Below are 25,089 nucleotides of genomic sequence, written 5' to 3'. Positions count from 1 at the left end.
GGTCGACTGATATGGGTTTTTTAGTGGCCGATGCCAATATCCAGAGAGCAGGGTGGCCGACAGATAACACTATTTAATATAGTAAATAAAATAAACATAAAATTGCTAAAAAAAAACTAAAAAAAAAAAAAAAACTCTTATTTAGCACTATATTTACTAAATTTCACACAAAACTTTAACTTTGTCAAAAAGAATCTAAAAAAATATTATATTTTAAATGTTAGATAGCAGTTTCTTCTGATTTCTATTTAGTCATCAAATTTTAGTAATTTATTTGCACATGAAGAAATTGTAAATATATTAGGAAGAAGGAAATAACAGTACACACAGTAGTCCAGCAACCATGTATGGCATGTCCACATTAGCAATCTTATTTTCTCAAAAAATACAGAATCAAATCAATTGTACATAGAGTACATAGTGAATAAGACATTTACACATAGCACACGTGAAGCGCTTTTACCTTGAAGTTGCACCAGCGACTATTTAGCAGAGACGGGCCACTTCTATTAAAATTAATGGTAAAAATTAGAATGCCCAACTGCAGCCAACGGTCAATGGATGTAGATAGGAAGTCCTGCCTTACAGGTAAAAGAGCCAATCACCTTTTAGATACAGACATCGCCTGTCAATCAACTCGAGAACATGCATGCGCATTAGCTATAAAAGCTGGGAAAACAGCTTTGTGTGTGTGTGTGTGTGTGTGTGTGTGTGTGTGTAATCTGAGATAAGAGGCACCAGTTATGATACCCGTGTTGTCAGATTTTACTGCTGATTTGAAATATGTTCTTTGATCGTAATCTTGACCAACCGTTTTGGAGATTTTGGTCTTTCTCCATTCAAGTAGATAGGAGCTGCAATTTCATGACTGGAAATAGCCTCCTGAGAGCGTTTCAAACATGGCAGACTGTGGACTGACTTACTAGAAAGACTTTGCTCCAGCGTGAGCCTCAATCTCCTGCCAGTTTAAACGGCCTGGATCGCCTGCTTGGATTGTTGTCATCATTTGTGAATCAGAGGAACTTTTGATCCTAATGTTTTCTGGCTGATTAGATGAGCACTTGATGGGAAGAAAACACTGGATTTTCGTGAGGTTCGTGAATTACATCTGTTTAAACGAGATATCTGCATATTTGCAGGTGGTATATAATAGAAGTTTTATTTATATTTGCCTTTTATCATTAGAAAAGTGACAGGGAACTGCTGAGGAGAGGCTGATAGAATACTTGCTTTAGGAGGAAGATAAATGAGCACTCCACAGGATGCTGAAGTTGTGTGAGGTTGGGTTATTACATGTTTAGACGAGATATGTGCATATTTGCAGAGGGTATATGATATTAGTTTTACTGATATTTGTTTTTTTATCATTAGAAAAGACATTTAAAAGTTACAGGGAACTGTTGAGGAAAGAGAGGAATAAAACAGGCAAGCACTTTAACATTATGAGCTCAAACGCATCTGTCACGGCTCTGATATGCGGACCGTTTAAATGAGAATGTGTTGCACACTGGTCTATTATTGTAGTAACACGATGGAACGTAACAACAAAACAAACGGTGACTGCTCGTTTACATGTCTCAGTCGCTTCACATGCAAGCAGCCGATTCTTGGCGCCCTCAAGAAACAAATTGGCCAAAGGGGAAAATTTATCGGCCGATCCTGATAATTAAAAAAGTCAGAATATCGGCCTCTGTGATATATCGGTCGACCACTAGTTTTTACCATGACATTAAAGAGTTAGTTCACCCAAAAATGAAAATTCTCTCATCATTTACTCACCCTTATGATATCCCAGGTGTGTATGACTTTATTACTTCACAAGAACACGTTTAAAGAAAATAGAAAAATATCTCAGCTCAGTAGGTCCTTAAACTAGTGAATAGAGATTTCTCTTTTGATGCTCTAAAAATCACAGACAGTCAGCATAAACGTCATCCATATGGCTCTAGCGTTTAAATGAATGTATTCTAAAGTGATACGATCTCTATTGGAGTGAAAATTTCAATATTTAAGTACTTTTTAACTATAATCCATTGCTTCCGTTCAGCAGCAGTAAGCGTGTGATGTAATCGCATTGGCATTTGAAACACGCGAGAACTGAGGCACGTGAGACACGGCCAGAAGAGCAGCGCTGTTTACAAGTGAAGAGGAACGCTGTACAAAAGCTTCATTGGTTTTGGTTGAGATCTGTATTTATCTGTTTGTTTACTCACAATGGTGCATTTGTGTGCTCATCCCAGATGTCTCAACCGAGAGGAGAACGTGAGATTATGTCCGTAACATGCCAATGCGAATATGTCAAACAAGAGACCGCATGAACTCAGCGCTCTCGTACCGGAAGCGATGATTTATAATTAAAAAATACTTAAATATTGATCTTATTTGCACCAAAAGTGATCGTAGTGATCAAGAAGACATTAATTTAACCGCTGGAGTCGTATCGATGACGTTTATGCTGATTGTCTGTGATTTCTGGAGCTTCAAATGTCCGATCACCATTCACTCTCATTTAAATGACCTACTGAGCTGAGATATTTTTCTTCAAATGTGTTCTGCAGAAGAAAGTCATACACACCTGGGATATCATGAGGGTGAGTAAATGATTACAGAATTTTCATTTTTGGGTGAACTATCCCTTTAAATGCTGAAGGAACTTGAGAAAGACAACCTGAACAAGCATTGAGGATGTGTATTTCATATGCATCAAATGCCTTAAAAACTGAAACATGTTTTTCTTAAATGGGTTAACATGAAACTGATATTGCTGCATCACTGCCTTGCATCCCCTTTAAAACAACTCTTACGTGGATTGTCTTTATAATGTATTCCATATTGCTGCATTTTTTGCTTTTGCATTTAATCTTAAATTAGTTCTCTAAAATAATATACTGCAGCATCTTTGCCTTTATATCATGTTTTAATCAACAACTTTACAGATCTCAAGTGTTATTCTTCGCCAAATATTAATAATATTAATAATACTATTGCTGTGTCAGTGCCCGACAGTGACACAGACTGTGCCTTTGCATACCAAAAACGTGGTGTTTTCTTCACAAAATTATATAATCGTTATTGCTGTGCTATTGTTAAGTCGTTAACAGCTGTGCTGATATTAAGTTATTACATATTTTACTGCTAATAGCAGCACAGGTGTTAACGAATAGGCCAGACTGAAGAAGGTTGTGTGTGTAAATGTCACATTTAATTTGAGCAGATGTTTAACACAAGTAGATATACATGGAAATAAGAAACAATCGGTATTGTTCCTGTCTTAAGTCATTATGTGTGAATCGAATCCAAAAATTTCACATCTGCAGATGGTCAGAAAAAATGTAGGATGAGTGAATGTCTAATATGCATCAATCATTATCCAGAGCTGTCAGGATCAGGGGAGCATATTACACTTTTGATAAAGTTCAGAAAGGGATCCCAGATTTAAGAGAGCCGCAGAGCATAAATCTTAATTTTTCTAGCTTTATGCAGAAGAAAATTTCTTGAATCCATCTATCATGCATTGAGGAAGATGTGTAGAGAAATATTTAAATCCATATAGGCACATGAAGATGTTCTGTGTAAGTCCCCTTTGCTGTAGATAAATCTCCCATGACAGGCCCATGTCTCTCCTCTTCACCTGCGTGATTGACTGTGTAACTGAGCACCAGTGGGCAGGGCCAAAGGTGCAATGACAAAAAATAGTCATTATGCAGATGCATTTGGTCCTTGTGACTTCACAAGTTCCACAAATTCCAAATGGCCCATTTCTGGAGCCTGGTTTAAATAAATGCTCATTTTCTATTGAGGAGGAAGTTTTCAGTTCTGAAACTTACAGCATGTTTTTGTAGGGCTTTACTGGTTGTTTAGATCAGTGTTACTATCAGAAATAATTAATAATTATTTCTGTAGTTATTAATCAATATTTAAATTAATTAATTGGATCTAACTCATTAAAACCTCATATAGGACTCCAGTAAATGTAGTGTGCTACGTTTAGGAGCAAGTTTGGTTATTAGCAATAATTAATAATTATCAAAGATAATTATTAATTATAAAAATCAATAGAACATTGATGAGAATCAATGTTAGCTTTTTTTAATCCTTTAAAATCAACACTTATCAAAGATAATCGTTAATTGTTAACATCGATGAAACATTAAAATTAACACTAGCTTATTGATCATTCAAATTCAATCAAAGATAATTATCAGTTATCAAAAATCAATAGAATATTAATAAGGATTAACATTGACGGGGCACCACCCTGGAATCAGGGACTAATAACCAGATAGTATAACAGTCTCAATATTAGATTGTTTTCTTAGGAAAATCGACATCCGAAGAATATCGATTTTCGGGGAAAAAAACAAATGAATGAAGGTTTGAATCCGAGCACTGACATCCCGTCAGCATGACACAGGCATATGCAAAACAAACCAAAACACTTCTCTTTGTAATATAAACAAAGTTTATTTATGCAGTAATATCAATTAATAATTAATACAATGCAGTCAATAAACTTCCAACTTACAACTACAAACTAAACAGTGATATGATTAGATATGGAAATCAAAATAATCCTATAACACATAAGGTGTGTGTGTGTGTGTGTGTCAGTGTGGTTAGTGAGAGAGAGAGAGAGAGAGAGAGAGAGAGAGAGAGAGAGAGAGAGAGAGAGATTATTAAGTGACAGCCCGAAAGCTGATTTCGCGATAGCTGGAGATAAAGCAGCCGTGTTCATCACTCAGAGACGCGGTTTTACGAGCGGGGCTCGTAAAAGTCCTGCGTTATTTGACTCTAATGGATGAACTCAGTTTCTGTCTCACCCGCAATGGCGAAAATGCACAACAATCCAATTTGGTTGGACCACAATACAGCAAAACAAATTTGTGATAATTAATACCCTGAGTATTAATAATGAGCGGACATGGCGGTCCATAAACTGTACAAGCAAAAACCTTGAAACACAAGAATAACACGCTATAATATTCTATCTCTGCCCAGACGTAACCTCTTACTGGAATCGCATGAGGACACAGGTAGAATGTGTTTTCCTCCGTCCTTTAACTTTGACCCGGTTCCTTGAGGCTCGTGTGATGACGGGAGGCCGTTTCCTCGCGCTGTCGGCGGGCGGTACGGCTGTTGATTCTCGGCGGGCTGGCGGAGAACTCAGAAATGTCGACTTGATTGAAGGTGGAAGAGAAATCTTTAATTTCTTCACTTCTGTAGGGCAACGGATGAAGATGCGAATTGCTCGGCGGTCTCCTTCGGATCCGTTAGAGTGTTCGGTTGAACACCGAGTAATCTCAACTCGTCCAGCGAGATGGAGATTGTATGGCTACAGTTTCAAGTCAGACATTACTTCCTTATGCCACGAGGCTGCACCGGAGAGCAGCAAAAAGCTACGTCCGTATTCGGTGAACTAAGTCGCTGGAAGCAACTCTGGAAGCATTTCAGAATTATTTGAAGTCCTGATGATGTCATGTTTGAGGGACGTTCTGTGGTGTGCCTCATCCAATAGGAGTTGAGAGCTCGATCCTTTAGAGGGCAAGGCTTCATGGATCTGTAGTCTGTTTTGGACTCCCTTTGTTTGATTTTGGCGCGATTTTTATCAGTAAAATTTACGACTTAGAAGGTGAGTTATGTTTTTATGACTGTTAGGCCTGCCTTTGTCTTTTATCTGAACACATGAGGCCCAACATTTTTATAGTGCAATGACATCTTGTATGTCAAAAGATCAAGGAAAATGTGATTTCTCGTGTCATGACCCTTTTAAACTTTGCTGTCCTTTTTGTAGGACTATGTTCTAATTTTACTTTTAGGTATTGTTGTTTCTGACACAGCGCTCTTGACACAAAAGTAACATCATAAAACAATGCAACATGATCTAACGCTGAGTATAACAAATATTTACTCAGTCTTAGGGAAAAGGTAAATAATCAAGATATACAATACCTTATCATGACTTTTGGAGGTCGATGTTTCTTTTATTGGTTGGTAGAGTCCAAGATCACTCAAATCAATATCTTCCATCTTGTAAATGCCCTTGTCCATTTTACGCTTTAGGGTTGCGTACCAATGGTTTTTTATGGAATTATCCGTCCTACCAAACATTATCAAACGATAACCAAAGGTTTCAGTGCCTTAAAGGAATAATTCAGCCAGAAATTAAAATTCTGCCAACATTTCTTAAGCCTCATGTTCTTCCAAACATGTTTGACATTCATTCTTCTGTGAAACACGATAGATGTTAGGCAGTATGTTAGTCTCAGTCACAAATTACTTTCATTGCATCTTTTTTTCCATACACTGAAAGAGAATGGTGACTAAGGCTGTCAGCACCTTACTTCTCTTTTTGTGTTCCACAAAAAAAACAGTCCTACGGGTTTGGAAACAACATGTCAGTGGGAAAATGATGACAGAAATCTATTTTAAGTGAACTAAACCTTTAATTTATTTAGTAAATAAGTAAAAAAGATTGCTTAAAGATATTATGATACCTTCCATGGAGAAATTTTGCCATTTGTGCCCATCGTGTTCCCAGCACACAATGGCATTTAATGATTATCAGGTCTTCCTCTTTTGTCCACGGTGTCTTAATCACAGAGGGGTCCAGATGATTATGCCATCGCTCTCGACACTGTTTACCTCTTCTACCTTTTAAGTGCTTTGCAACTGTGCTCCAATTCTTATCACCATACAATGACACCAACTTAATGAGCTACAGCAGAAGAGACAACACGGTTAGAGAAGCCATAGCAAGATGTGTTGATACGGCATACTATGCAAAGTAACACTGACTTATTTGCTTATCTTTTTTAACATTCAAATTGATGCTTCCAAGACACTTGGAAAAAAGCAAGGATATCCTAGAACAGTGCACTTGATAAGCTTGTGTGGACTCCATGTCTTTGCACAACATTAGTGCCCGACCGATATATCGGTCGGCTGATATTATCAACCAATATTAGCCTTTCACCGATATATCGGTATCAGTGTATATTTTACAGATATGCGCCGATATGAAAACTTTTTCAGAACATATAATGCAGAAAACAATGTTTTAGAATTGGTGTCATAGCGTAGTTTGTCCTGCAGAGCGTGCTCCTACTCCACTGTTTACAGAGCTGAGCTGACGGTGGCTCTGCAGACAGGGCGGAGTTCAGCTGTGTCTCGTTAAGTTGTTAACTAGTTTGTGAAATACATACAGGAAACGTAATAAACAATGACCCCATCATTTTCCCTTTTCAATATAACTAATATAAATGTTAACCCTGTCCCTGACATCCATGTCACTCATGTCTGTTTGCTGTTAGCCAGCGATAGTTTGTCAGTGCAGTCAGTAATGTAGCAGATTGAAAGGTAAACATCAGAGCATCTTTTTGCAGCTCAGCAGACAACGGTGCGGTGGTGGATTGTGTCTGTTGAGTGTTGATTTCACGCTATGTTGTTACCTAGTTGGTGAGACACAATGCTGGAAAGTAAACTAAACAACATCCGTCTTTTACTCTCCATGACAACGAGCTTATAGCTAACTAGCTAATCACGTGGCAACTTTCATTGATGTCAGCTGAGTGGAAGCTAATGTGTAAACATGTATTCACCAAACTAAATGCTTCTTGTTTTACAACCTCCAATAATTGACTGGCAGTATTAATACAGTCAGCATTTGACTGATACTAAACAGTACTGATGTTTATTTAACTATTTATTTTATTTTTATTTATTCTTTATTTAAATGATCAGCATTTGACTAATACTAAACAGTACTGATGTTTATTTAACTATTTATTTTATTTTATATATTCTTTATTTTAATGGTCAGCATTTGACTGATACTAAACAGTAATACTGATGTTTATTTAGCTATTTATTTTATTTTTATGTATTCTTTATTTAAATGGTCAGCATTTGACTGATACTAAACAGTACTGATGTTTATTTAGCTATTTATTTTATTTATTCTTTATTTTAATGGTCAGCATTTGACTGATACTAAACAGTACTGATGTTTATTTAACTATTTATTTTATTTTTATTTATTCTTTATTTAAATGGTCAGCATTTGACCGATACTAAACAGTAATACTGATGTTTATTTAACTATTTATTTTATTTTTATTTATTCTTTATTTTAATGGTCAGCATTTGACCGATACTAAACAGTAGTACTGATATTTATTTAGCTATTTATTTTATTTGTATTTATTCTTTATTTAAATGGTCAGCATTTGACTGATACTAAACAGTAATACTGATGTTTATTTAGCTATTTATTTATTTTTTATTTATTCTTAAATTTAACGGTCAGCATTTGACTGACACTAAACAGTACTGATGTTTATTTAGCTATATATTTTATTTATTCTTTATTTTAATGGTCAGCATTTGACTGATACTAAACAGTAATACTGATGTTTATTTAGCTATTTATTTTATTTTTATGTATTCTTTATTTAAATGGTCAGCATTTCACTGATACTAAACATACAGTGCTGATGTTTATTTAGCTATTAATTTCATTTATTCTTTATTTTAATGGTCAGCATTTGACTGATACTAAACAGGTATACTGATGTTTATTTATCTATTTATCTTATTTTTATTTATTCTTTATTTTAATGGTCAGCATTTGACTGATACTAAACAGTAGTACTGATATTTATTTAGCTATTTATTTTATTTTTATTTATTCTTTATTTTAATGGTCAGCATTTGACTGATACTAAACAGTACTGATGTTTATTTAACTATTTTTGTTTATTATTTATTCTTTATTTTAATGGTCAGCATTTGACTGATACTAAACATACAGTACTGATTTTTATTTAGCTATTTATTTTATTTATTCTTTATTTTAATGGTCAGCATTTGACTGATACTAAACATACAGTACTGATTTTTAACTATTTGTTTTATTGTTTATTTATTCTTTATTTTAATGGTCAGCATTTGAATGATACTAAACATACAGTACTGATGTTTAACTATTTTATTTGTATTTATTCTTTATTTAAATGGTCAGCAATTGACTGATACTAAACATACAGTACTGATGTTTATTAAGCTATTTATTGTATTTTTATTTATTCTTTATTTTCTCAGTGTTCATTTCTAGAATTTGTTGACAATGTATAATAATAATATCAAATATTCTTTGATAAAAATATTTGTTTAAGAAAGCAGCCTTCTGAGTACCTTTGCATAGTCATATCGGTGCAAAATCTGTGAACAATCCACATAGAAAAGTCTGTTTATCATTCCAAATCGGTGAATTTTCCCTTTCTAAAATCGGTATCGGTCTCAAAAATCCCATATCGGTCGGGATCCACACAACATTGTGGAAAAGTCTAATAAATGCAGTAAACAATGCTCACTTTATGATCTTCTTCTTTGGTCCAGGTTCCCTTAATGAGCTCTGGGTCTATGACAACTGTGAAGCGGTATTTACAGTCTTGTGCAGAGCGCCCCTGCAAATACACAAAATTTATCCCAGACAGAACTCTTAAAAATATCTTCAATGTAATTTTCACCTAAAATTCTGAACAAAACTTAAAGTCTTTTGAAAGACTTAAAGTAATTTATTATGGCTAGGGATGTGGACGGTTAACTGATTAACAGACATTAACTATTTTTTTTGACAAATGCTACAAGTTAAAAAAGATTTTTGCTTTACAATAAACAACTAATGACAGCTAACTTGGTGGGTTTATGGTAAGGTACAGTATGTAGGTTGTAATTGTATGTAATTGTAATTACACAACACCGTTACAAGTATTTTGTTGCTACAGAAGTGTCTGTTGGGCCATGTTTGATTTAAGACTTGTCAGTAAATGGTTAATAACTGATTAATAATGGTTGGTGATTGGTTAAAAGAGTCTGAATTTGAGAATCTGAATCCCTAATTATTGCATACACTGAACATTTCAGCATTCACTCATGACAATAAAATTAGACTGTATTTCACAAATCACTCACAGGTAGAAAGCTCGCAACCGACTCCCAGTCATCTCTTCCAAATTTCCCCACGAGTGATGCAAGACTTTCATCCTAAAGGTTACACAGAAAAATGCAGACACCAAACAAGGTTATCCTGTAAAACTGTGCATGTAAATATACAAACTAGATTTCAGAAGAATTTTAAATTCACTTCAATACTGTCCTGCAATACGTGTGTTTGATTCATGTAGTTAATTAGATCACTCATCATTTATAGCCTTCATTTAATGGTAATGATTTTATGGCATCTTGATGCTTTCACTCACCTCTTGTAAAGTCCATTTGGTCTTCAGTTGCTCAATATCTTCATCAATTTCAGAATCAGGATTTCCCTCAGACTTTGACTCAATGCTCGCACCGCCTTCCATTACACTAGAAATGATAAAGCGAGTGCAATAAGCAAAGCCAAGAAAAAAGTTAAGCAACACATTACTCTGTTGTTAAATCTGGTAGTTCAGGCCTCAATTTTAAATTTTACTCCTCCCAAACTGAACTACATCAGTATATGAAAGCTTTCACGAGTGACCATGGCCTTTTGTACCACAATCATTGAAGCATAACTGAAGCATGCAAATAGTTGATCAGATTTATATATGGAGTGGTGGTGGCATAGTGGACTAAAGCACTGAACTGGTAAGTAGAAGGTTGTTGGTTCAATCCCCACAGCCACCACCATCGTGTCCTTGAGCAAGGCACTTAACTCCAGGTTGCTCCAGGGGGACTGTCCCTGTAATAAGGGCACTGTAAGTCGCTTTGGATTAAAGCATCTACCAAATGCATAAATGTAAATATACATTTTACAGAGACACATTTATTTGGCCAAATATAAATGGAATATGTATACCCAACCAGACAGCAATCCGATCAATCAAGACCCATGAAGTGAGTGGAAGTGTAAATACTGTATACGTCTTACTACCCAAGTTAGGGGTGCTCACACTTATATGGCATGAGATCTACTTTTTCACAATGCCATTTTAGTAAGATCTACCATGCATTGTATGCAGTGTTGTCACAATACTAAAATTTGTGTAGTCGGTAGCAATACCAGTCAAATTTGTTCAAATTTCAAATATTAACTAATTTTTTAAATAGGTAACCATTGTTTCAAACTCTTAAGTAATGATTCAAGAGTCAAGACAAGGAAACTTGCAGTAATAAAATAAGAACAAAGAAACAAATGAAGAAAACAGTGCTAAGTTTCTAACAGTAGTATGAATTATTCAAGTAAACATTTAGAAATTGAAAAAAGGTTTGCTAGCATCACCATGGCATCCGCCCCACCGTGGTGGTAGAGTGCCACTGGCAGTTATGCACGTGACATAAATACTGTATATAAACTTATATAAAAGACCTAGCGAAAACTTGAAATAAATCAGAATCAGAATGAGCTTTATTGACAAGTATGCTTACACAAGGAATATGTCATGGTGACAGAAGCTTCCAGTGCAAGAGAATGCAACCATATATACATACATACAAACATATACATTTAAACATATATACATATAGTGACATAAAAATAAAAAGATATAACAATAGAGCAATAATGTTGTCTGAATATTTTATATACAGATATACAGTTATGTGCAGGTGATGTATTGAAGAAGAGGTAGGATATGTTAAAGAATATAAATGAAATATGGATATAAGTAGGAACAGATGGATTGAATATTGCACATGTTTGTATTGATAAAAGGAAAGTATTTGGGGGCAGTTTTAACTGTTCATGAGGTGGATGGCCTGAGGGAAACTGTTCCTGTGCCTGACTGTTCTGGTGCTCAGTGCTCTGTAGCGCCGGTCAGAGGGCAACAGTTCAAATACCTGAAATAACGTCATTTAATGAGTATAGTTATATTAGATCCTTAGTAACTGTGTTGTGAATTCTTCCCCCTTGGGACACATTAATTTTCAGCTTTTTAGAGACTTCTTGATTTTGCACTACATAATGCATTATGGCGGCAACAGCGTATTCACAAGATACACATTTAGGGTGCAATTCAAGCCAAATGCACACCTAACGACTCAGCAAAGTGTTTTGTATTCAACTGCAATTCCTTTATAAAACTCACGCACAGGAGAGTTTATTCGTGATAACAAACAACGTGAAATAAAGGGCTTGCACCCGTATATGCGCTCTCTCTAGAACTCAAGTTCCGTTGTGCATTCTCTTCATTGCAGATTTAAGTTGCATTGTCAGTGCATTGGTAATATCTTACAGTGCTGTTTATTTCTCATCATATTTTCATCAACATATTTTAATTAAGATTGTTAAAATTATCCTCATGTTCCCATCTTTGTTAATGGAATCAAACAACACCTCCAACATTTTTGCATTTGAGTAATTTCACTGGCGAGATTAACACCGCTTTCTCGGCATGAATTTAGTGTGGCTGGAAACATAACTCACGTCAGATCCTCTCAAAAAACGGACAATGTTGCTTTTTTCCTGTCAAACAAATTAAAAGCATCTGAAAAGCTTTCAGCAAAGGTAGGACTGAACTATTTAACTATTGTCCCACTGTTTAAAAATATTTAGTCGTGAATTTAGGATTTTAGCAATATTAACAGAATCTGACAATCTAGAATATTATCAATTTACATGTACGTTACTGACGTATAAGATCGGCTGTACGGTGCAATAACAGACAGAAATGTTAAACCAATGCAGAAAGTTTTGTATTCATGTAATTGTGTATTTTTGTAGAATTTACAAAGAATCTAATTTTTATTTTGTGTTCAATGACCCACTTTTTAAAGCTTGATCCACAATAAACTTGTAATTCAAAATGAATGAGTCTTCCGCTGCCATCCTACATTTTAGAAATCCATGCGTGGGAGCCGAAATAAGGAAATAAAAAGTGATCTATAAGATTTTCATTATTTGTGTAGTTTGTTTTTCTACTCCATTTCCCTTTTGACCTGTTAACGAGATCGACCAGTGGTTATCTTGCGATGGACATAAAAAGCACCCCTCACCTACACTGGTGGCCAAAAGTTTGGAATAATGTACAGATTTTGCTCTTATGGAAAGAAATGGGTACTTTTATTCACCAAAGTGGCATTCAACTGATCACAATGTATAGTCAGGACATTAATAACATGAAAAATTACTATTACAATTTAAAACAAATGGTCAGAACTTCTTAAACTACTTCAAAGATTTCTCATCAAAAAATCCTCCATGTGCAGCAATGACAGCTTTGCAGATCCTTGACATTCTAGCGGTCAGTTTGTCCAGATACTCAGGTGACATTTCACCCCACACTTCCTGTAGCACTTGCCATAGATGTGACTGTCTTGTTGGGCACTTCTCACGCACCTTACAGTCTAGCTGATCCCACAAAAGATCAATGGGGTTAAGATCCATAACACTCTTTTCCAATTATCTGTTGTCCAATGTCTGTGTTTCTTTGCCCACTCTAACCTTTTCTTTTTGTTCTTCTGTTTCAAAAGTGGCTTTTTCTTTGCAATTCTTCCCATAAGGCCTGCACCCCTGAGTCTTCTCTTTACTGTTGTACATGAAACTGGTGTTGAGCGGGTAGAATTCAATGAAGCTGTCAGCTGAGGACATGTGAGGCGTCTATTTCTCAAACTAGAGACTCTGATGTATTTATCCTCTTGTTTAGTTGTACATCTGGCCTTCCACATCTCTTTCTGTCCTTGTTAGAGCCAGTTGTCGTTTGTCTTTGAAGACTGTAGTGTACACCTTTGTATTAAATCTTCAGTTATTTGGCAGTTTCAAGCATTGTATAGCCTTCATTCCTCAAAACAATGATTGACTGATGAGTTTCTAGAGAAAGCTGTTTCTTTTTTTGTTGTTGCCATTTTTGGCCTAATATTGACCTTAAGACATGCCAGTCTATTGCATACTCTGGCAACTCAAAAACAAACACAAAGGCAATGTTAAGCTTCTTTTAATGAACCAAATAGCTTTCAGCGGTGTTTGATATAATGGCAAGTGATTTTCTAGAACCAAATTAGCAATTTAGCATGATTACTCAAGGATAAGGTGTTGGAGTGATGGCTGCTGGAAATGGGGCCTGTCTAGATTTGATCAAAAGTGACTTTTTTCAAATAGTGATGGTGCTGTTTTTTACATCAGTAATATCCTGACTATACTTTGTGATCAGCTGAATGCCACTTTGGTGAATTAAAGTACCAATTTCCATCTGAAACAGCAAAATCTGTACATTATTTCAAACTTTTAGCTGCCAGTGTAAGTTTTACTACACAAGACTTTTAAACACGTAATTAGTTTTAAAAGCTGGAACCCTTAAAATGCTTTAAAATAGATGATCTACAGTATCTTGGAGAAGGCTTTTGAAGCTAATAAAAAGATTATGTCTTCTTGAATGATCACAGGCAATATGTTGAAAAATTGAAACTTTTTTACTTGACGCATGGTTATAATACGACCCATGGACCACATTTGGGTTTCATTGACTATGTTTAGACTGCCATGGAAAGTGGCGTTCCCCTTCACATGCACTGTATAAGCAGCGTCCTCTTTACTCCAGTATACGTGTGGCTCATCAGTAAGAAGCTTTCTCCACAGCAAAGTAATTTCCCCACGACGCTTGTATAAATAACATACATTGCAACGAGGAAGACTTCACGATATTATTCTCTGTTGCTTTAATTTATTTCCAGATATTCCACAGTTGTTGCTGTGTTTGTTTTCTTAACTTTCCATCGCGACGTGCAATGGAATTGCGCTGCAATAGTGTGGTTTCTCTTTTATATAAAACTCTAGGATTCCCCTAATATACCAGCAAATATATGCGGATGTGAGGGATAGTCAATATTTTAAATTGGTGTGTATGAATGGGTATAGTTTAAAGTGTATGTGATTTTCCCACAGTACTCCCAGAAATGTTGAATTCTTTTTGCTGTGTTGACTTGTTGTTGGGCTCCATCCTATGACGTTTGTTATTCGTCTGTTTACGCACATGTGCACTCCTCAAAAACCTGTCTGTACATAGCATTTGTGCTTTTACGTGACGATATAAGTCGCATTTTCCAGGAGAAACCCAGGTGTGTTAAACTGCTTTCTCTAAATCCCTTAAATGGTGTAAAGAAAATGGTGTTCTAAATTTACATGGTGCTTCAGACAGTTGTTTTCTGCAAAAACTTTCTCAGGTTTCAGGGATAAAAAAAAATCCTCACTGACAGACCTAGAGTCGTCCAAAGGCCATGGACGATTTTAGGTCTGTCACAGAGAAATTTTTATAAGCCTATAACTTAGAGCCCTGAAAAACTACGCAGCATGTACATTAGGGCCAGTACAAACACAATTAGAGTGGCAGAGACCACTTAATTATACAAAACAATAAATAAATAAATAAATAAAGCATGCAAAGTAGTACCTTAATTTCCTGTGTAGAGTAATCCACAGCAAATACTTTTAAAGGAAGACTCAAAGGAACAGCTGGATGAGTATAATGAACCTAAAATTTTGAAACAAACAGTTCTGTAAAATTCACTTGGGCTGAAACGATTAGTCGACATTATTGACAACGTCGACAATAAAAAACTGTCGACAGAAATTTTTGCTGTCGAATAGTTTGATCTCATTTAATGTAACGTGAGATCACGTCAAACTCTACTGATGACGCACAAGAGGAGCACCGACCACAGCTTGCGTCTGATTGAGAAGAGGAGAAGAGACAGCTCACAGTCCAGACGCACTCCAAACTTTCCAAACAGCTTAAGGTGATGTAGTAGTATAAGTACATATAAAATAAATAAATACAGAAGCACTCTAGTGGAATAAAGTGAAGCCGGAGCTGCCATTCCACTTAAGCAAAACTTGCATGTTGAGCGTCTTTAAGGAAACACCCCGGCATTATATCTTTAATGCATCCTTTATTAAACTTCATATAATAAGGAAACGGGTCATGTAAATAAGTACAAACTCTGAACCTGGCATTTCTCTGTGCGTTCAGAGCCGCTTCTGTGAGTCACGTGAGGTGTCCTGATCTAAGGGGGAGAGATTGAAACTGCACCCGGCTGATGGACACTCTCTCACAGAGATGCTCATCCCTCACATGCACTTGCTGCAGCGAGATTGTAACGTGATGGTTCGCCACGTAGTGAATCATAATACATATGTGTTGCAGTGTGTATCTTATCGTGAAGAAAACGCAGCTCTATTAAGAAGAGAGTTCAGAATGGATTGAAGTTAACAAAAAGGTGAGAGGGTAGTCTTCGCCCCATTATACACCGCTACAAAATACGTTTTTGATGTGTTGTTGTTTTGGCTTGTTTTCCATTATAAATATCTAAAACTTCTTTAAAACAACATACATTTACTTTAGCGCCTATACTACAGAAGAAGAATTTTATCGGAGAATGTTGAATATAATATAAAATATTTTAAAATAACTAAAATTCCTTAAAACAACATATATTCACCTGAGAAGCAGCATATAAGATATTTAGACTTGCTTTTAGAGAATAGATCTTGAATATAAATATATTTTGTCTTTACTGCACTCGCAGAAGTAGAACCAAGTGAAAAAATACACTTATATACAAAATACACTTATATTTAAGATACAACCTCTTAAAGCAAGTCTAAATATCTTATATGTTGCTTCTCAAGTAAATGTATCTTGTTTTAAGGATTGTTTTAAATATTTTTTAATGGAAATCAAGACAAAAACTCTTGATAACAATAGAATTTTTTTGCAGTGAATTTTTTACTGAGTTAAACTTATTAAAAGTATTTTTTTCCCTTTAATTCAGTGAATGTCATTTAGAGGTATTTCTAAAAGATGATTTTGTCCTCTTTATTGTTAATAAGCACGTTTAATACAACCTTTTAAGTCGGGGCACAAGCTGAATAATCGGTTAAGAGCTAATGATTAATCGTTGCAATAATCACCGAATAGTCGAATAATCGTTCTAATAATCATTAGATTAATCGATTATCAAAATTATTATTTGTTGCAGCCCTACAGATGACACTTGCTTTGATATTGTGTTATCGATGAAATGAAATTCATACATTTTTGTGTCTTAAAAATGTCCACATCATTTTTGGGAAATTATGTGAAATTGTCCTCGTTATTTAACCCCACTAAAAATCAATAAATAAAAAAAATAATAATAAGTATATTTTGCATTAAGGAAATAAAGCCTACATTTAAGACCATTAAGATGTTTTGCATTGTGACAGAATTTTCAGGACACTTAAACACATTTTACCTCCCGGTTCTCGGTACTGTATCTTACCTTTTCTGGACGTTTTACCTTTACTATTCCTATTGTTTCTTATGATGATTGTCATTACCGTAACGCCGTAATTTTTTACTGTATTACAGTAGAAAAGATGCAGTAGTACAGGTAATTTTTAAAATTCAAATCAGTGAAAATTAAAGAGTTAAACTTATTAAAAGTATTTTTTTTCTCCATTAATTCAGTGAATGTCCTTTAGAGGTATTTTTAAAAGATGATTTTGTCCTCTTTATTGTTAATAAGCACGTTTAATACAACCTTTTAAGTCGGGGCACAAACTGAATAATCGGTTAAGAGCTAATGATTAATCGTTGCAATAATCGCCGAATAGTCGAATAATCATTCTAATAATTGTTAAATTAATCAATTATCAAAATAATCGTTAGTTGCAGCCCTACTTTCCAGCAATTTTCACAAGTTATTACATAGCACTCTGGAATAAAATTTTTATTGGGCAATGGTGGTATTCTGCAGCCAAATATTTTATAACTAAAACCGAGGTCACACACCGCAAAGGACAGGATGTGATGTCACACTCAATGATTTATGCTACTATTTGTTCTCTATAAAATTCATTATTATATGGACTATGTATTGTATAAAAATCATACCTACAATCATAAATATAACTGTTACTTGTGTCCGGCATTTACATTTCGTTTTTGGGCACCATCACAGCATTGCATTATGGGTGATACTACAACCATAACAGATCTCAACAGTCTGGTTCCGGAAGTAAAAATCCCATTCATTTTTTCCATAGACAAATTGATTTACAACAATGACTTCCAAATCTTTAATGACAGACCTACCGTGAGCTCCGAGGCAGTTCAACAATGGTATATATATATTTTATTTATTTTAATAATTTGTACTTTTTAAAATTTATTTTATTACCTTTTATTCTTATTTCTTGTTCCTAATTGGTAAGAAAATTTATTTTCTTGTATTTTCTTTATTTTTATTTTCTCCCCAATTTGGAATGCCCAATTCCCAATGCGCTCGTGGTGTCGTAGTGACTCGCCTCAATCCTGGTGGCAGAGGATGAATCTCAGTTGCCTCCGCGTCTGAGACGTCAACCCGCGCATCTTATCACGTGGCTTGTTGAGTGCATTACCGTGGAGACATAATGTGTGTGGAGGCTTCACGCCATCCACCACGGCATCCATGCACAACTCACTACGCTCTCCACCAAGAGCGAACCACATTATAGTGGCCACGAGGTGGTTACCCCATGTGACTCTACCCTCTCTAGCAACCGGGCCAATTTGGTTGCTTAGGAGACCTGGCTGGAGTCACTCAGCACACCCTGGATCGCGACTCCAGGGGTGGTAGTCAGCATCTTTTCTCACTGAGCTACCCAGACCCCCTTGTATTTTCTTTATCATTTTTATGTAAAGCACTTTGAATTGTCATTGTGTATGAAATGTGCTATATAAATAAACTTGCCTTGCCTATATGCTTCTGTTAAAGCCATAAGTCTGTGTTATTTCAACTTCATTGTTTAAAAATCTTGTTAAATTGTGAAATTCCTGGTAAACAACTACATTACCCATGATCCAGCAGAGAAAGGTCCACCAATCTGAGAATCACAGCCAAGAAAGCCCGTGAAACTAGCCCAGGAGCGACCGCCCACTCCCATGACGCACTGTGAATGACGCAATCGAGTCGGTCACCCTACACTCTTAAACTACTTATAGGCCATGTACACACTACTAAGTTTCGGGAGTGACAACCGCATTTAAATGCAGGAGTAAATCCCCTAAATTATCAATTCATGTGTACACGGAATACAGGACTGACTCCCACAATTGCGATGATTGACAAGTGTAGCCATAGCAACGCTTACAGCTACTCACAGCTGTGAAACATGAATGCCAGCAGTTTAACCCGTTTTTTTGTTCAGATTTTGAGCAAAGAGTTTATCCATCACAGATGTATTATCATCTGACAATATTTATTTAGCTGCCATTTAAAGAATCGCTGTTTTGTTTATGCGCGAGAGGCTGTTGTTAAAAAGCGCGCATACTCTTGACTGTAATATACTGGTTTCCTAGAGACCACATGGCTGATTAGAGAAACTACAGATGAGAGAGAAAGACTGGAATATATGAATAAATGAAGACACATACCTCTGTAAGTGTGATTTACACCAGGAGAAGATGGACACCAGTGTTATTATAGTTAACAAAAACGAAAACAAACTAAAATAATTTTCATTAACTAAAATAAAAATAGAAACTGAAATTATTGGAAAAACTTAAACTAAAATACTTTTTTATAATTCCCAAACTAACTAAAATAAAATAAAAATGATCTTGAATACCTTTTAGTTTTTTTTTTCTCTCCCCTTTTCCTCCCCAATTTGGAACGCCCAATTCCCAAGTCCTCGTGGTGGCGTAGTGGCTCACCTCAATCCGGGTGGCGGAGGACGAATCTCAGTTGCCTCCGCATCTGAGACCGTCAATCTGCACATCTTATCACGGTGCTTGTTGAGCACATTACAGCGGAGACCTAGCGCGTGTGGAGGCTTCAATTTTTATATTTTCTAATACACTTTTACAGCATTAAGTTTACATTAAGTTTATTTTTTATAACCTTAACAAGACTTACATACAATTTCTGTCTTTTTCTTTACTATTGCTTTTACCACTAGTGGTCATGATCTGCCACACATCCCAAAGTAAAATCATCAATATAAAACCTCAAAAAGATAAAGGGATAGTATTCTCTCCTCATTTACTCACCCTCATGCCATTCTAGATGTGTATGAGTTTCTGTCTTCTACAGAACACAAATGAAGATTTTTAGAAGAATATTTCAGCTCTGTAGGTCCATACAATGCAAGTGAATGGGTGCCAGAATTTTGATGCTCCAAAAAGCACATTTAGGCAACATAAAAGTAATCTAAAAGTGGCTTAATCCATGTCTTTTGAAGAGATCTAATCTGTTTTGGGTGAGAACAGACCAAAATGTAACTCCTTTTTCACTGCACATCTTGCAATTGCAGTCTACAGGACCGATCATTATTTCAAGCTCTATTACACTTTCTAGTAGAGTCCGCAGAGCGCTAGATGGCACTGGGAAATATAATCAAGCTTGAAACCATGATTGCCAAGGAGACTGCTGAAGTCAAGGTTTACAGTAAAAAATGACTTAAATATTGATCTGTTTCTCACCCACACCTATCATAGACATGGATTTAACCACTGGAGTTGTAAGCATTACTTTTATGCCACCTTTATGTGCTTTTTGGAGCTTCAAAGATTTGGCCCCTATTGACATGCATTATATGGACCTACAGAGCTGAAATTTTCTTCTAAAAATCTTCATTTGTGTTCAGCAGAAGTAAGAAAGTCATACACATCTGGGATATCATGAGGTTGAGTAAATGATAGGGATGCACTGATACTGGTATCAGAATCGGTTCCAATACTGTGCTCATTTACTTGCAGCAGATGACAGCAGGCAGAGCGCTAATTTACTTTTTATCACGAGTCATATACAGGCTGCATATTTATTTATTTATTTAGTAGCCTTTTGCAGTTAAATAATCACTGTGATTCATGTCGCGACCGGCTTTTTTTTTTTTTTTTTTTAGTGACCGGCTTTTCCGAATTGGGTATCTGCCGTCATTACATCAGAGCTCCTTGGTCTAACAACACAGAAACACTTCAAAATAAAAGCTCCGCCAAAATAAAAGCTCAATTTAAATTAAGAGTATGATAGAAATAGATCACTACTGTATAGCTATATAATATTCACAGTTAAACTACTACTAATAATAAATCAATTGTAACTGTATTATATTTAAGCAATATCTCACATCTGTGATGCTCTGTTATGCAGCAATTTATATGACAAAAATAACTCCAATGTTGTATTTAGGATTGGCTGTGAGGTTCTGTATATAAGCACTTAATTTGATAAAAAAAATAATACAATATTATGTTGAAAATGTATTGTTATACTTGTTTGATTAAAGTTTTAATTAATGTATTTATTTAAACACAATTTTGATGATAAAACTGAAATAAACTGCTGATATTGAGTTCAGAAAACAACAGGTATCGGACTCTGTATCGGCGAGTACTAAAAGAAAAAGTATCAGTGCTTGTACTCATTCTCAAAAAAGTGGTATCAGAACATCCCTAGCAAATGATCAGAACTTAAATTTTTTTGGTGAACTATCCCTTTAATTGTTTACTCCCCAAACATTAGATAAGTAATGATTGGAAACAATGTGGATCAAGTTTAAATGTCCTTTGCCACTTTACCCATAATCACCTTATTTTATAAAACTGCAACATTTACAATCCACATTAAACATGAAAATACCACTAGACAGAGATAACACAAGACTGTCCTGAGAAATGTAATGATGTTAGACTTTTTAAATTACACCAGTAAACATTCAGTTTTGGCAGCCATAAAAATGACCAAAACTAATATAAAAACTAACTAAACTGAAACTACAATTCACTGAGAAAACTAAAACTAAACTAAAACTAACAGACAAACTGTGAAAACTAAACTAAATTGTAATGACAAATTGAATATAAAATAGAAATAAAAACTGAATTAAAAATCCAAAACTATAATAACAATGACGGACACATTTCACACGCACCATTAATCACATCATTAACAACTAGTTGTTCAGTTCGGTTTTGTACGCACTAGGGCTGCAACTAATGATTATTTTGATAATCGACTAATCTAACGATTATTAGAACAATTATTTGACTATTCGGGCAATTATCGCAACGATTAATCATTAGCTCTTAACCGATTATTCAGCTTGTGTCCCGACTTAAAAGGTTGTATTAAACGTGCTTATTAACAATAAAGAGGACAAAATGATTTTTTAAAAATACCTCTAAATGACATTCACTGAATTAAAGGGAAAAAAATACTTTTAATAAGTTTAACTCAGTAAAAAATTCACTGCAAAAAAATTCTATTGTTATCAAGAGTTTTTGTCTTGATTTCCATTAAAAAATATTTAAAACAATCCTTAAAACAAGATACATTTACTTGAGAAGCAACATATAAGATATTTAGACTTGCTTTAAGAGATTGTATCTTAAATATAAGTGTATTTTGTATATAAGTGTATTTTTTCACTTGGTTCTACTTCTGCGAGTGCAGTAAAGACAAAATATACTTATACTCAAGATCTATTCTCTAAAAGCAAGTCTAAATATCTTATATGCTGCTTCTCAGGTGAATATATGTTGTTTTAAGGAATTTTAGTTATTTTAAAATATTTTATATTATATTCAACATTCTCAGATAAAATTCTTCTTCTGCAGTATAGCTGCTAAAGTAAAGGAGTTTCAGATATTTATATTGGAAAACAAGCAAAAACAAAAACAAATCAAAAATGTATTTTGTTGCAGTGTATAATGGGGCGAAGACTACCCTCTCTCACCTTTCTGTTCACTTCAATCTATTTTTAACTCACAAAAAATCAAACTCTCTCTTATTAATAAAGCTGCGTTTTGCCAATTTTCTTCACGATAAAAAATGCACAGTGACACATATATTATGATTCAATAGGTTGCCATCACTTTATAATCTAGCTGCATTAAGCGCACGCACTCGAGGGATGAGCGTCCCCGCAACATAGTGTACCTCAGACGGGTGCAGTTTCAATCTCTCCCCCTTAGATCGGGACACTTCGAGCAACTCATAGAATAGGCGTTGACCGCACAGAGAAATGCCAGTTTCCTTATTATTTGAACTTTAATAAAGCTATAACGCATTAAATAGAACTGCATTAAAGATGTAATGCCGGGGTGTTTCCTTTAAAGACGCTCAACACACAAGTTTAGCTTAAGCTGAGCATCAGCTCCGGCTCTGCTTATTCCACAACAAGAGTGCATCTGTATTTACTTATTTTGTATTTTTGCACTATAATTCCCTCATACTTTGCGATCGACATCACCTGAAGCTGTTTGGAAAGTTTATAGTGCGTCTGGACTGTGAGATGTGTTTTCTTCCTCTCCTCAGTCAGGCGCGAGCTGCAGTGCTGCTCTTGTGTGCAATCATTAGTTTCATATGATCTCATGTTACGTTAAGATCAAACGACTATTCGACAACGAAAATCTTTGTCGACAATTTTTTATTGTCGACGTTGTCGATAACGTCGACTAATCGTTTCAGCCCTAGTACGCACTGTGTGGAATTCTTTGAAAATGCAGTCGTTACTACCTGAATTTTTTTTTGAGTTAATTTGCTTGTAGAATGCAGTTGTCACTCCCATATTTTACCGAACTGTGTGTACAGAACAGGATTAAGCACTCAAAAGTGAACTGACAACCGAATTTAGCTGCAGTGTGTACGTGCACATACACTGTACATATCAAAATATTTTGCATTAAACTTAAAATATATTGTTTCTATACATGTAATCAACAACCTAAAATCAACAGTTTTATATATTCCCATCGTTTTTTATTTTATTACATCATTCGCAATGCTTCATGGGACTGTAGTTCATGCCCTTGTCTAAGAAGGTAAGTACACAGCCTTATATCTTTGTCTTTTTGTTCGATTCTAAATACTTTTATGCTTCAAAATACAGTTTGTGATGTTGTGATTCGCCTCGGAGCTGGTTGCTTTGGTTCATGACTTCCAAATCTTTTATGAAGGATTTTGTAAAAAGTCTATGGAAGAAATGAATGGGAAAAATACTTCCGGAACTCAGACGGCTGACAAAGGGGGCGGGCACTTTTGCGCCCAATAGAACATTATTTCAACATCTACATAACTGGACTGCATGTTATAAAGGGAATTAAACTATTCAGACAAAACCACTACCACCCTACACAGTGCACTACATAGGGTACATGAAACAATCTGATACACTCCTAACTAAACTTTGTTGTTAGCATGCCTAGCTAGTGGACAGGCAAACTAACCGCCAACTTCTGTTGAAAACGAACTCGCGCTGTGCTAGACGTCTCGCGTTACTGCGAATAATTCAGTAAAACTGAAGCTGTTCACTTAACTATATTTCAGCTACTAAAACAAAACAGTTTGATACGTTACTAACACCTATTTATGCAGACAGATGAGCTGATTTGGTATGTTAACTTTAATTACCAAGATTTCATACGATCATATTTGTTTCGAGTTTTGTATTGTGGACAACATCAGTAAGTTATCGAGAAAACCTTTAAAGATGTTTTTCTTACCCAAACACTTGCACAGGCATATCTTTACTGTCCTCCAGAAGTTTCTGAAATGTCACCGATTATTCATGAGGTGAACAGAAGCTTATGGGTGTATTGAATCTATTATTGTCAGTGTAATAAATATCTACCATCTGTTTGTTGTCTCACTCAACTGCTGCTGCCTGCAGAGCCCGCGCACACCCAAGCTGTATTCATGTGCGTCACAACTGCGCTCCACTTTGCGCAGTAATGGGTATTATGTAGTTTTATTGCACATGAAATATTTTTGCGCATAAATACGCAGCAGCTACTGTTCACGACCGTTAAAAATACCTCACAAGAAAAATTACACCCCGCAACACCCCATGTGTTCAGGTGTGATATTTGTATGCTTTATATTTTCATGTATTGCTATTTATGATGTACTACGAGTAAATGTAATACTATTATTGCTGTTATTCTTAATAATCATGATTCTTTGTCTCAGATGTCAGTTTTTTGTAATAATATCGTGTATCTGAATGCCAGGATATTTAAAGTCATGAATCAATCATTTTCCTTATATTCGTCATATTCGTGTTTCTACTCGCCAACGGGCACGGACAGGTATAAAAATCAATATTTAATTCCTTTTTTACTATAAATTTCCACCTTTGACCAGCCCCGACCTGTA

At 35.3% G+C, this 25,089-nt stretch overlaps 1 protein-coding gene across 6 annotated transcripts in view; it reads right to left on the bottom strand.

The window, feature by feature from the left end:
* mybl2a (v-myb avian myeloblastosis viral oncogene homolog-like 2a) overlaps window positions 1-24,639 on the bottom strand; it is a 28,559-nt gene extending 3,920 nt beyond the window's left edge. The window contains exons 1-9 of one of the 6 annotated variants that reach the window (XM_051659785.1): window positions 24,566-24,601; window positions 24,438-24,481; window positions 23,452-23,514; window positions 15,363-15,443; window positions 10,260-10,365; window positions 9,973-10,044; window positions 9,372-9,464; window positions 6,495-6,715; window positions 5,950-6,097 (exon numbers count right to left, since the gene is read on the bottom strand). In XM_051659785.1, the coding sequence (XP_051515745.1) occupies window positions 5,950-6,097; window positions 6,495-6,715; window positions 9,372-9,464; window positions 9,973-10,044; window positions 10,260-10,361 (636 nt within the window). In that variant the 5' untranslated portion in view covers window positions 10,362-10,365; window positions 15,363-15,443; window positions 23,452-23,514; window positions 24,438-24,481; window positions 24,566-24,601. Of the gene's footprint in view, window positions 1-5,949; window positions 6,098-6,494; window positions 6,716-9,371; window positions 9,465-9,972; window positions 10,045-10,259; window positions 10,366-15,362; window positions 15,444-23,451; window positions 23,515-24,437 lie in introns of all 6 variants that reach the window. The other 5 variants (XM_051659784.1, XM_051659783.1, XM_051659781.1 and 2 more) reach the window with 5 other exon arrangements.
* Window positions 24,640-25,089: the final 450 nt, after the last annotated feature.

The sequence above is a fragment of the Myxocyprinus asiaticus genome, chromosome 28 (genome assembly GCF_019703515.2).
Source record: "Myxocyprinus asiaticus isolate MX2 ecotype Aquarium Trade chromosome 28, UBuf_Myxa_2, whole genome shotgun sequence".
NCBI classification, from domain to species: Eukaryota; Metazoa; Chordata; class Actinopteri; order Cypriniformes; family Catostomidae; genus Myxocyprinus; species Myxocyprinus asiaticus.
This window is presented reverse-complemented; position numbering and strand designations above follow the sequence as displayed.